Consider the following 13,244-nt stretch of genomic DNA (forward strand, 5'->3'; position numbering starts at 1 on the left):
TGGCATAAGATATGTTAAAGTCATGAATGAGTTATGATCTTTCCATCTTTCTTTTCAAACAAAGGATTTTATGCACAGACTCCTATTATTTCTTTGGTATGTAATCCTGTTAGTGAGGTCCAGTGTGTAGGATAAAGGGACATCTATTGGCAGAAGTGGATTATAATACTCATGGCTATGTTTTCATTTGAAAAAAACACAAGTTGTGTTTTTGTTAACTTAGAATTAGTCGTTTATAGCTCCTTTTTCACTGCCTATTAAAGGCAGAAATGTGGAATGGGGTGACAGAGTTGACTCACTTTAAGTCAGCAGCAGGGTAGTAATAACTCCAAATCGACATCTGTGTAAAAGGGAGAGCTGGCAGGATGGGACCACGGACGGGACTGGTGTGACGTTTTGATGAGGAAATTTAAAAAGCAGCCGATAGCAGTTAGCAGCTAACTCCAAGAAGAAGAACAGCAACCGAAAAATGCCAGCGAATTGGGGAGACAAGAAGGTCCAGGAGCTCCTTACCCTCCAGGCAGAGGACGAGATCAGCTGCCATATGACATGGACAGCAAAGGATTCTCACTTACTTACTCTTTACTTCCGGGATGCCAACATGCCGTCTAAAATCACACGACGGGGCAGCATTATGCCTGCATTGTTTGATTCTGAATGGAAGAGCAAAGGTGGCTTAATGAAGGGACTTTGCTTGATCTCTGTGTAAAAAGGGCTTCTACCCATGGACCGCGGAGCGCATCTGAACAAGAGGGGGCCATAATTTCAAGTCACGCGGAGGGGGTGGGGGGGCATATGCATTGAAACAGACAATATTACTGATGTATTAAATAATGTTGCGGAGCACTTTTTTTATTCCGACGCCACACAGTCACATCTACAGTACACGCATGAACACGAACACATGCTTGCTCAGATTAACCCCTCTGATCCCACTCTAACATTAACACACAACAGGCCAAGCCTATTTACACATAAAGGCACAGATGAGGCCACAGTGGAAGCTGGAGTAATTGATCATTTTGTTTTTTCTGTTTACTTGAAAAAACAAATCTGATATCGACTTCTGTCTCTTCATTTTCCCAGATGCAGCCAGCGCAGGTGCCCGCCGTTAGCTTGCGACGCTCATGCATGACGTATTGATAAACAATGCACTTGATAGGCACACTAATATCAAATCAAAATGCAGCAGTCAGTGGGAGTTTTTTTTTATCGGCAGCAGTTGGTGAGAGTGAGTGAAGGTGTGTGGTGACTTGGCTCGTAAAAACACAGATAGGCTACAACTTAGGCTTTTATTCATATAAAATAGTTTGTCAGTGTCTTCTCCCGTCCCGCAGGAGAAAACACATCATTTTATAGGCTATTAATAAAGAGATTTATGGGGTTGTTTGTTTCGTTTCCCTGGCCTGCGTGTCTTTTGACGCACTGGTCAAGAATAGCGCTCCTATTTCGTTGTTTTCTTTTAGTTTTTAATGACATAAAGGCTGTTTCATATTCTATTCTCCTCCTCTGTATTTATTTATTTTTCTACCTTTATATAATCACGCAGTGATTGAGGTTAAGGCAAGCCCGGCGCCAGGATGAAGTTACTGAGGGAGCGGTTAAAAATTACGAGGGGGCAAATCTTTTTTATGCAACATAGGTTCACACAGTGAGTTATAAAGAGTGCGCAGCCGTGTGTAATTGTCGCTCGTAATGAGAGCTCGTCGCCAGTGAAACACAATAAACTGCACGTCTTCTTTCATGTTTGTCTCATGACAGACAGACAGACAGACAGACAGACAGGTGGAGCAAGCAGCAAATTGGTATGAAAGCTGGTTCAGGGCATATTCGTCCATTTATGAATAAATATGGAGTGGAAACGCTCATGCATGTGCACTAAGTTCCTGTGTTGACATCCTGTCGCTAGGCTACATCTTCTTCTTCTTCTTCTTCTTCTTTTTCTTCTTCTTCTACTGTTTAATGGCGGTTGGCAAACAGCGAATTGGCCCATTACCGCCACCAACTGCTGGAGTGTGGATCAAAATGACTATTACCATTTGCGTTGGGTCCCGCCGGGTCCCAATGCAGCCCTCTATGTCAGAGTGCAAAAGTTACCTGGGCCATGGCCCCCCTGGCCCCCCCGGTTCCGCAGTCTATGCTTCTACCTACATACAGAGCAGCTTCTCTTCCATGAAGTCCGCCATTTTTTTCTACAGTAGCCCAGAATGGACAAACCAAACACTGGCTCTAGATAGGGCCATACCCGTTTTCGCATCGGCCAGAGTAGCATGTTTGGCACAAAGGGAGATGTCTCGGTTCTGCAACCTCACCGCTAGATGCCAGTAAAACCTACACACTAGACCTTTAAATCATATTGTTTTAAATACAGCTGTACTCAGGATTTGAGTTTTAAAAAATGGCTACATTATTTAATTTTGATACATTTAACATGTATTTTATTGTTTATCCTTGACCATCATTGTTGCTACAAATGCAACAATGACAGATCTGCCTAATTGCTCACAAATGTGCCTGTTTATTTTAAATGGTCTATTTGTGCCATTGTTTCACAATAAAAAGGGTGTTACATCTCATTAACAATTACAATAAAAGGAAGAAATGTGCAGAACACAGTATTCATCTTTCCCACGCTGTTATCATTATATTAAATATACTGTATCTGCATCAATGGTCAAGGAAGTGCATACTATATAGTCTTCTGCAGAGCAAATTACAACACAGCACAATTATGATTTATTACAAATGCAGCATTTTTGGCTCATAATGTGCCAATTGAGACAAATAAAACAGCGATTAATAAGACCTCGTGGAGAAATAGGCTCATTTTTGCCAAGGATTTATTATCCACAGAGTCAAGCATGTCTCTCAGGGGGCAGCAATAAACTGTGTGATGCTGTTTAAAACATATATCAGCACTGAGTCTGACTCATTAAACAAACTGGTCTCTCTTTCTATAAGTTGATGTACTGCCAGATTACTTTTCTGGGAACATGTATTTTCATGAAAATAAAGATGGTGATGTTAATAAACTTACTGGCACCGTTGTTTCCTTTCTGACATATTTTCCAACTTGTGTTTTTCCATTGATGAAAATACCAACAGGGGGCTCCAGGGCTTGGGTTTCAATTTCCAGGTCATCAACGTAAAGAGTAACGTCCTCCTCGGTGACCAACAGCCGCAGCTGGTGCCATTGCTCGTCAAACAGCTTTTTTTGTCAAAGGAAAAGAACAGGAAAAGGTCATTAATAAGGAGATGCATGCTGGCAGTGTGCTGATAAGGACATTAACAAAACAAACAATAAAACAATATGCCTCCCAAAGAGGGTGTGTACACTGGTATAAATATTGTTAAGAGCAGGAAGCAGGAGGAAATCAGTCACTGATTGGGGCGTTTGGATAGTTTAGACCTGGACAATAGAAAAGGAGTCATGGTTACAAAACATCTATCGAAAATATTGTGGCATTTAAAAGAGGACCTATAATGCTGTCCATATTTTCTGATAGATAATAACGTGGCCAGAGTTTCAAATAATGAGGTGAACTTTTGTAAAAGTAAGCCCAAAAATCTCAGGCATCAGACTGTTCTTAATATTCTGTTTCCAACATTTTTTTTCTACTTTTGTGACGAGCTTCAGCCCAAAAGTCTACTATAGTTACTCTGTTTAAAACATTTTCATGTTGCAAGTACACTGCTACATGAAGCTACATGGTAACGTTATGGGAACATGTAATATCGGTTGCCGATATTGTTAATTTCTCCCAGATTTTGGCTCATATTCCTGCTTAAACATATCCGATTGTGAAGTTTATTGTTCAGAAGCTTTTATTGGTGATTTTTCCCCATGAAAACTGCAGCTGTCCTCCATTACAGTCAATCCCCAACTGAAATGAAGATGCAGAGATGACCAGATATGAAAGACCAGGAAATGCTGAGCAATCAGAGCAGCATAGACTTTCTCGGGGGGGTAATTTATTTTTCCTAGGATGGTGAAGGCATGATCCACCCTACTCGGTCTTACCCTGATGTTCTTACCTTTACCCTAACCAATGTAAATTCTCTTTCCTAAACCTAACCAATCCAGTCAACAAAGGCCATAAGTACTAGCCAATCAGAGGGACAGTGGGGCGGACCATGCCTCTTCGCCATAAAGGCAGTTACTAAACCTGAGCGTCTCAGACAGAGGGTAAATACAGGTGTTCCAGCACAAACAGTGTGAGAGTAATAAAGTGTTTTTGAAAATCAAAGCATATAAACATGTTCATTTTAAGGTTCAGATCTGTATTCTGGGTTTCTACAAGAGCATGATAGGTCCCCTTTAAACACTTTTTTGGTAATATGCCCACTTTGATTCAGAAGATTTGTGTTGTATCATTTACCAGATGAATATCAGGGTTACACAGCAACCAGTTTCCAGAGATAGACTCTATGTGCTTTTGCAGCTTTTGAATAGTGGAGTCTTTTGTCTGTCTAAAAGAGTTCATTTATATAGTAGTGCTACTTATTCAAGAAACAAAATCTGCTAATCAGAGAGATGTACAGTAGCGTCTACTTTTGTGAAGGTTGAATAGACTTCTGGAGCTCTACACGTTTTTACAAGCCATCTGGATGTGTGAATAGGAGGATTAGGATTGATGGTTGAAAGAAAATGCTGAAGCCTTGGAGTTGCATTGATCTAAAACAGTTTGTGCCCGAGTTGCATTATGTGAAATAATGAACAGAAGAATACCCTTTGATTACCTGTATCATACAGTATGAGTGTGCTTTCTCTTGGACAGAATATAAGGCTTATACTGAGAATTCACAGTCTAAATGCACCAATCGGACTCTAAGAGGTGTACTCCAGCAATTTAGCATTGCACTGTCATGAAGTTTGGGGACTCCGAGAGACAGATTAAAAGAAGAGCGGTCACAACTGAACATTAGAGGTTGACATATCCCAACTTTTAGTATCTAGTCAATATGCTGGGTGCTTCATTTCCCATATTGCAACTCACTGTGTCTCTTAATTTGACCCTCTCTGCCTGGAAAACACCCAAATTGTGAGTCACTTGGACTTGACAAAGCTCCCACACAGCCACAGAAGACATTATGCAACTGTGTAGTACTGTCTTAGAAAGCTAAAATGATCTTAATGTGTAAAATCCAACAAGTTTTCCAACGCATACCACTACGTAAGTCTACGAATACTACATTAGCGCACCAATGGGTGGACAACAGAGTAGCTTGTATGATCGTTAATGTAAAATGGGCGCAGTTGCACCAAAACTATGTGGTTAGGTTTAGATAAAAATAATGGTTTGGCTCAATGTAAGTCTGTTTGTTACTAAGGCAATGAAACGGATCTCACATAAAATGTCTACTTAGGTAAAATCAATTACATGACATGTTGACAAACTGTTAAAATAATTCTACGGTGACTTCTGATTTCACATTGGACACAAACACCTCATCTGGATGAAAGTCCGATGCTGGTTTGGCCCATTCACCAACCGTCCCTTCCATCTCTATCCTTCCCACCCTAAGTGGATTTTCTTGTTCTTTATACTATGTCATCTAACTTCCTCCTTTGCTCCCCTAATAATTATTACAGCCACTAGTGGTCGCCACCTAACAATTTTTGGAGGATAGTCTCGTAAAATCAGTGGGGTGCCCTTGAAAGACTATTTCAAAGAAGTAATACAAAGAAATATTACTCAGAGTCACCGTACCCTCGCTGTCTGCTGTGAAAATTTAACCGTTTGAATTCCACTTGCTGCATTACTGGTTGTGGTAAACATGACGGTGCGCTCTTCTCCATTTAGAGTTACTGCCATCTGAGGTCTTCCGTCACGTGTCTGTATTCTCCACAAGTCCCACTCCTCTATTGCCACTGACCCTTTATACCTCAGTGTGGCCACAAAAACATATGATGGAGGCAGGCCATCAGGAAAAAGGCTCCTGGATGAACAAATATAAAAGTCAGTCAATTTGTGAATACCGGTGATGATGAAGAAAGAATATAAGCAAGGCTATTACCGCGTAGCTTCACTCAAGTCGACCCGAGATGTTACTTCATAGGCCCTACTCCCGTAATATGCACCTTGTGTCTTCTTTGTTTTTTTAGCCAGATTTAAATGTAACAGGATGTCAAAACCCTTTTCATCACGGGAGTCTATGGGAATTCTTGCTGGGCAAACCGTCTCTGCAACAGACAAACAGTAAAATAGAAAAACAGACAAACATAGGGACTAATAGAGAATAATAGTACAAGAGACAAAGGGACAAATGGTGAAGCCTGAGGTAAAGAGATACCACTGATAATAATAATAATATTTGATCTCATTGGATCTCATAATATTTGAGCAGAACACTTTTAGTCCCAGACACTGATCAGCAGTTGCTTACCTTCGCACAGTTTCTGTCGTATGACCTGTATGATCCTGGAAATACCTTTGTAGTCCTCAACAGAGAAGACGTAAGTTGTAAATGGCTTGTTTGCAATGTCATTCAACTCGGCTGCTTCAGTCTCCGGCCCAACACCGATTGCAAACAAAATTACTCCTTTTTTCCTCGCTGCCTCTGCTGCTTTCAAGACTTCATCTTGAGACTTCCCATCTGTGAGGACAACAGCAATTCTGGAAATGCCGAACGGGCCGCGCTCAGAGAGGCCAAACAGTTTCTCTGTAGCAAACTTAATGGCTGTCCCTGTTCTTGTGTTTCCACCCATGTACTCAATGGACTCCATTGCTTTGATGAGGTCTTTGGTGGAGGAGTGCTTCCCCAGAGGTATTTCTAAAACAGGGTCGTCGCTGTACTGGACGACGCCAACCTGGGTAAACTTCTGTCCAATGTTGAAGCTTGACGTTATGTTGACGAGCCATCGTTTTACTATTTCAAAATTGACATCTTCAACACTCCACGAGCCATCTAGAATAAAGACCAAATCACATGGTGCAGTCCTACAACCTGAAGCAGACAGAAAATAAACCATCAGTAGTGTAAAATAATGGTTTAAAACATCCTGTCTAGTCTGGTGGAATACATGTAATTAAATGCATTTACAGTACATGAAATCACCTTTGCCAGTTGTATGCATTTGACAGTTTTTAATGTATGAACAACAGGCATAACAAAGTGTGAGAAAATGAAGACAGAAGCACTCTTACTTCTTAAGTCTTCATCTTGAGCTGCACTAAACAAATGGAGAAGCATGAAGCACAGGCATCTTAAGACACAATGCATGGATGTCGCTTTGTAACCCATTATGCAGCAGTACCAAGTTCCAATTGTGCACCTACAGGGAAAGGGAAAAACATGCTTTGTATTGCAGGGGAAAAAAAGAAAAAGGACAATGCAAGCATTTGTGAAATGTGGTCCCTGTGTTATTCTTGCCTTGACAAAAGTTAATGTCTCAGACTATTGTTTTTCCATTATTGAGATGTTTGGCTGCCATTTATTCTGGCTCATCCCTTTTCCATAGACTTTAAACACAAAACGATCATGCTACCTGCAATTTCACACATAAGTAATTTTAAATGGTGTGTGACCCCTGGAGTTACGTGACTAGGACGCCGCCAGGCTCTGCAAAATATGAATGAATTCATACACCAAAACGTTTAAGAATTGTATACACATGCAAATTAGCAGCATTTGTGCTGTAATGATCATGTTGTCTCTCTGAAAGATGCACCGAAGTTCAGCCTAAGTGTTAGATGAGGGTGATCTGATTCAGCTTCGTGTGAATGTGTATGACTCAAGCATGACAACAGGTCCAACAGTCCATGCACACATTCCCACTGTGATCAATTGCTGATTTTTGTGACTCAACGGGGTCATATCTTGGTTAATGCATTTAGTATTGATCTGTATTAATCATACTGTACAAAGATTTAAATCTTTCCTCAACTTAGTTATGCATTTTGCAGACATCTTACTATCTCCAGGATTGGCATTAGTACAGAGGAGACACACATACAAGCTGACTTGGTGCAAACAATACTGTATGCATTGCACTTAGGTCAAAGCCCAAGTCAAGCACAGAACAGACAGTCCATTTGTGGTTTGAAAACTAAAGAAACTAAAAAAATGGCTGCCAAATGTCAAAATAAATGAGAAAAAATCTAAACAATTAATTTGAGACTGAACAAAATAGCCTGACTACTTACGGTTTGATCAACAGGTCTGACAAAAAGTATGTAAAAACTGCATTTTTTGATTATTTGGCCACTTGGGGGCAGTGCAACAACATTGACATATTATTACCTTATAAAGCTGATATGGCAAAATGTTGGCAAATATTAATGAAAATTTTACGTGTACACATGTCATACTTATGATATCAACGTCTTTAAAGTGACGTAATATATGAGATCACTTTGTCATCATGAGGTGGAGGATATGGCAGATGGCGAGTCACCTAGGCCAGATGGCTGCCAAGCTGCAGACTACTGTTTGAGACAAACAAACAACAAAACCCAATTGTGGGTGTTTGGTAGTGACCCCTTGGTGGGGTTAGTGCTATGAAACGTGGTTGTTTTTTACCATACAGTTTACCATACAATTTGGAAACGAGGTGCAACACCAACTAGAAAACAATGTTTTCATGCATTGGATGTGCCGAATGCACACATTGAGGCAGTACAGGAGGAGGCACACATTAATAATCCTTCAGGACTTTAACATGCCCATGTTTGTTTAACCCAAACAATGTGTAATGCAACTGCAGTTGGCTTGGATCAAATGAACCGCACCGGAACCGCACCGGAGTTCATTTGTTACTGGACTGTGACCACCTCTTCAAAAAGGTCTCGGTCTGGTTGTTCTGGAGCACACCTGAGTGATATGGCTGTGTTTACACCTGCCCAAACGAACTGCACTTACGGGGCAAAAGAAATCAACTGCGGATAGCTGTCACTGGGGCTATCAAGTGCAAATCCCATCAGACCATGCTTTCTTTTCCCCTAAGTTATAGCTCTACCTCCCACTGCCACCACAGACACTACTGTACTACCCACAGATCCCTTATTCAATTACTTGTACCACAAAGTTATACTCTAAGCTCTGCATCCAACCTCTATGTGGCGCACTCTATCTTTCCAATCATGCTTCACGGCCTTAACACACCTAAGCATTTTCCTTTCAAGCCTCATCTACCACATCCTCACATGGCACTGTCAGCTTTACTAAATAAACAACTCACTGAACCTCTGACCACAACTGCCCTTAAACCAGTGCTCACTGTTTCCTGTGGGATTATCAGCTGTTTCCTCAAATCTGCTGCCATTTGCCAATCTCTGCCCACCCTTGGCCCAAATACAACACGCCTGCCCAGAAAAGCTTCACTCCTACACTTTTCCTCCCTCGTGGATTAAACCAATTCGAAAACCTTCCTTCCCATTAGCAGATGAAGTAGTTTTAACCACTTGCTGTCACGTGCTGCTGAAGCACTTACAGTAGTTATGTCAGCAGGTGTGTCATTCTTTAGATTATTCTGGCAAAATGTTTCAAAACATTGGCAAGTCTGAGCATATGGGAAACTGACATTTTGAGAAGATGTTAGTGAAACTATTTGTACATATGATTAATCTCTTTTGGTTTGCTTCAGCACCTTTCAACTCCCTGCAGCTCATCTATATTTTATTAATTTATCCACTGTGTCAGATCTGCCAAAACAGCCTCCCTTGTGCTGATGTTTTGCCCTGCAACCTTTTTAGGATTGACTTAATCCGTAATGATTTCGCTGCATGTGCCCAGCCCTAAGGGCTCTGTACTCTACACCTGCACAGCAACATCCTGGCTATATGGCTGAGTGCTGACTGTTGAAATGCTGCTTCTGCACTGCAGGGCAGGAACTCAAAACAAAGATGTCAAAACATAAAAGCTGGTGTCCCAATATAACCTCATGTCATGTGGTAATTAGATCAAATTGTGGTTTTCTGAAGATCCTGATCCATCTATCTAGCTTATCCTAACAACACATTTTCAATGCATCCCAAAATAACCCACATGAGGTTTTTCCTGATCTGGCGCCCCCACAAGTGGAACAAAAAGACACTCACAGTGCTTTTTTTTGTCTTGCATCTGAAATTGTTTTTGTTTTTTCAGTTGAATGTCTCTGGACCTTTGGATTTGCCATGAAAAATTACCATAAAAATTGCCATAACATTTGGTACATATATCAAGGTTGTATGAAGCCATGAATCCCAATGACTCTTGTGGTCCTCTGACTTTTTAATCTACTGCCACCGTGAGGTCAAATTTCAATTTGTCTAATACTTTGATTTATGACCATATACCTTCAAGGCTAACAATATTACCGTCAGCCTCAGCTGTACATTGCATGATTTAATTCAAATGTTAGCATGCTAACATGCCAAACTAAGATGGTGAATATGGTGAACCTGCCAACATGAGCATGTAAGTATGCTCAAACTAGCATTTAACCTAAATTTAGCATGGCTCTAAACTCGTAGTCTTCACAAAACCACAACAGGACCATTTCAAGCCAACTGAACCATTAACCAAATCTATTCTTTTTTAGTCTTGAAAATGCCTTGCCACCAACTCAGAAATGGCAAATGAATACCACTCAGATTTTAGTGAAGCGATGTCAAGGCAAGTGCAACACACGACAAAATGCAGAGTTTGTCCTTTGAAGGATAACTTCGGTATTTTTTAACCTTGATCCTATTTCATGTTTTTGTGTCTAACTAACTGATGGAGACAACAGTTTTTGAACTTGGTCCAGTATTGAGAGAGAGGACTGCAGCTAGCAGCTGAGCAACACCCACAGTGTAACCAGGTGGGACAATTGTGCACTGTACATCCATTAAAAGTGGTTCTTTTTGCCACAGGCAGGCTTAGATCGTTATTATAAGTGTCTGAAGTGTGTCTTTACCTTTCACTAGATCTGGTCTGTTTGCTACTGTGTCTAAGTCTCGCTCAAAGAGAAGTCCTAAAATTTGACAAGACGTGACAACATGGACAATGCTGGAAACACGAGTGAAAATGAAATGTGTTTTATGTTGGAGTACAGAAGGTGAAGCTTATCTAAAAGATTTTAAACGTTGTCTTCCCAGCGTTGTCTTCCTGCAACAAGTCACGCCCTGTGAGATCTCAGAACGAGACTTCTCCTTAAGTGAGACTTAGATACACTAACAAACAGACTGGATTAAGCAGAAAGAAAAGAAACACTTTAGACACTTAAAATAACAACCTGAGCCTAACTGTGGCCAAAATAACCACTTTCAATGGACGTACAGTGACATTGCACAATTGCCCCATCTGGCAACAATGAGAGTGTTGTGCTGCAGCAGCCCTCTCTCTCAATACTGATCCAGTTTCAACAATCATTGTTCACATTAGCTACTTAGACACAAAGCCATGGGAAAATAGGATCCAAGTTGAAAAATGCAGAAATTACCCTTTAACATTGATTAATGACAAACACAAAACAATGGCATGTTACATACGTGCTATGTACTGTATTTTGCAAGGTCATTTCAGTAACAGGTGAACAATATCATCATTGCATGTGCTGCAAACAACATGTAGCATTACAGTGGAGTACAATGATGGTTACGTTCATGCTGATGGAATTAGAGATGAAATGGGATATTAAGTTCCAGGTGAAACAATGAAAAGAGTGTGTTTACACTGTGCATGTGAGCAGAGGGTAGAGTTCTTATCGTGTGTTGTTTCTGCGGCTGCTCTATCAAAATTATCTTCTACAGTAGTTTCCAACACGTGAAAGAAAGAAACTGCTGACATCCTAAAAGGAGGCAGTTGCAAATGAAGACCAGATATGCTGCATATAAGTAGCAGGACTTGTGGAAGGAATTTGATAGGAAGGAACTGACCAGAGCTATTTCTGATTGTGACACGTGAAGGTCAACGAAACAGTGGCTGGGACGTAACCCTTGGTCTCCCAAAGGCTTTTACTCCGGTGCAGCCAGAGAGGGGGGTCACACTCTTTAACATGACTGCATTTTTCCACCATGTAAACTCAGCACTGAAGCAACACAGTTGAAGGAGGCGTTTAGCTGCCATAGTTGTGCAAGCCGTTTTCTTCAGAATTTTTCCCCACTAGAGAGCTGGAGGAGTTAGCTGGAAAACCCCCTCATTGGCAGGGTCCAGTCAGGATGACTTTCCCCTCGACTGACTTTCCCCAAACGCAGTGTTTCTACACCTCTGCTCGAGCCACATGGAATTCATTTACACCATCAGACAGTGAAATTCCACCTGTGGACTGTGACCAAACACATGTAGTCATGATGAAGGGAAGCAACCTTCATCCAGGAATAAAATCGCAACATTACACGTGCTACGCTATAATGCTTGGAATGCATGCATAATGTAGCAGAATTAACAGGTGCGCTTGTGTCGCAGGTTAGTACCAGACTCCACTGATCTCTGATGTTACTGGGACAGCACAGACACTTCGTAGTTGCAGGTTTTGATGATGAATGGCAGAACTGTAACACAGGTATAAGTATGAAAAAACAAGTCTGAACACTTTCTAGCTGTGAATATGAATACCACATGGAATTAATTCCATGTGGTATTCAGCCAGTTGTTTGTTGCAATACTTTGCAAACCTAATAAGATTTATGTGAGACTTTGCACTTTATTTGCAGTGTAGTTCCAGCTGGAAATGCTGTTCAGGAAGCTGCTGAACAAATGATTTCTCCCTTTTCACCAGATAACATTTCACTTGTTCAGGGTGGGCGACACTAAGTCATCACACAGATTTTTAAAATGGTATCAGCCCACGGATTTCATGCTGAACAGGTTACACTCCCCTTCAAATTTGACATTTTTCATTTAGCAGAAACCATAATTAACTGTTGAGTTCACAAAGACAAAAATGAGTTTTCTATTTGTTTTGTGTCTGACGCTTATGTAATACAACTGCAGGCTTTAACTCCACTTGACCTGCTGAAGTTATACTTATCTGTTGTAAATTTGGCAAAAAGGAAGTTATCCCATTCCAGGAACAACAACTGCTGTTCATACTGAACGGTTGCCAATATCAGGGGAATTTATTTCTGCCAAATTCTTCAAGCAACAAGGGAAAGGCGAGCCCTATCAGTTATACTCTGTGGAAATGTGTTCACCTAATCCAAACAGTTAAATAATGTCTTGTAAAACGTCTGCTCATGGGAGTCTCATCGCACGTCCACTGTCAGATGCTGTCAGATATCTCCTACTCTACTCACAAAGATTATCGTTCTTAACATACATACAATTCTTACATTTATAAA

General features: G+C 40.8%; 1 protein-coding gene across 2 annotated transcripts in view; it reads right to left on the bottom strand.

Annotated features, from left to right (window-relative positions):
• col21a1 (collagen, type XXI, alpha 1) overlaps nt 1–13,244 on the bottom strand; it is a 37,521-nt gene that overhangs the window by 23,463 nt on the left and 814 nt on the right. For both annotated transcript variants that reach the window (XM_033612494.2, XM_033612495.2), the window contains exons 2-6: nt 7,149–7,276; nt 6,388–6,948; nt 6,019–6,184; nt 5,712–5,940; nt 3,038–3,208 (exon numbers count right to left, since the gene is read on the bottom strand). In XM_033612494.2, coding sequence (XP_033468385.1) covers nt 3,038–3,208; nt 5,712–5,940; nt 6,019–6,184; nt 6,388–6,948; nt 7,149–7,245 — 1,224 coding nt within the window. In that variant the 5' untranslated portion in view covers nt 7,246–7,276. The remainder of the gene's footprint in view (nt 1–3,037; nt 3,209–5,711; nt 5,941–6,018; nt 6,185–6,387; nt 6,949–7,148; nt 7,277–13,244) is intronic.

The sequence above is a fragment of the Epinephelus lanceolatus genome, chromosome 17 (genome assembly GCF_041903045.1).
Source record: "Epinephelus lanceolatus isolate andai-2023 chromosome 17, ASM4190304v1, whole genome shotgun sequence".
Taxonomy (NCBI): Eukaryota; Metazoa; Chordata; class Actinopteri; order Perciformes; family Serranidae; genus Epinephelus; species Epinephelus lanceolatus.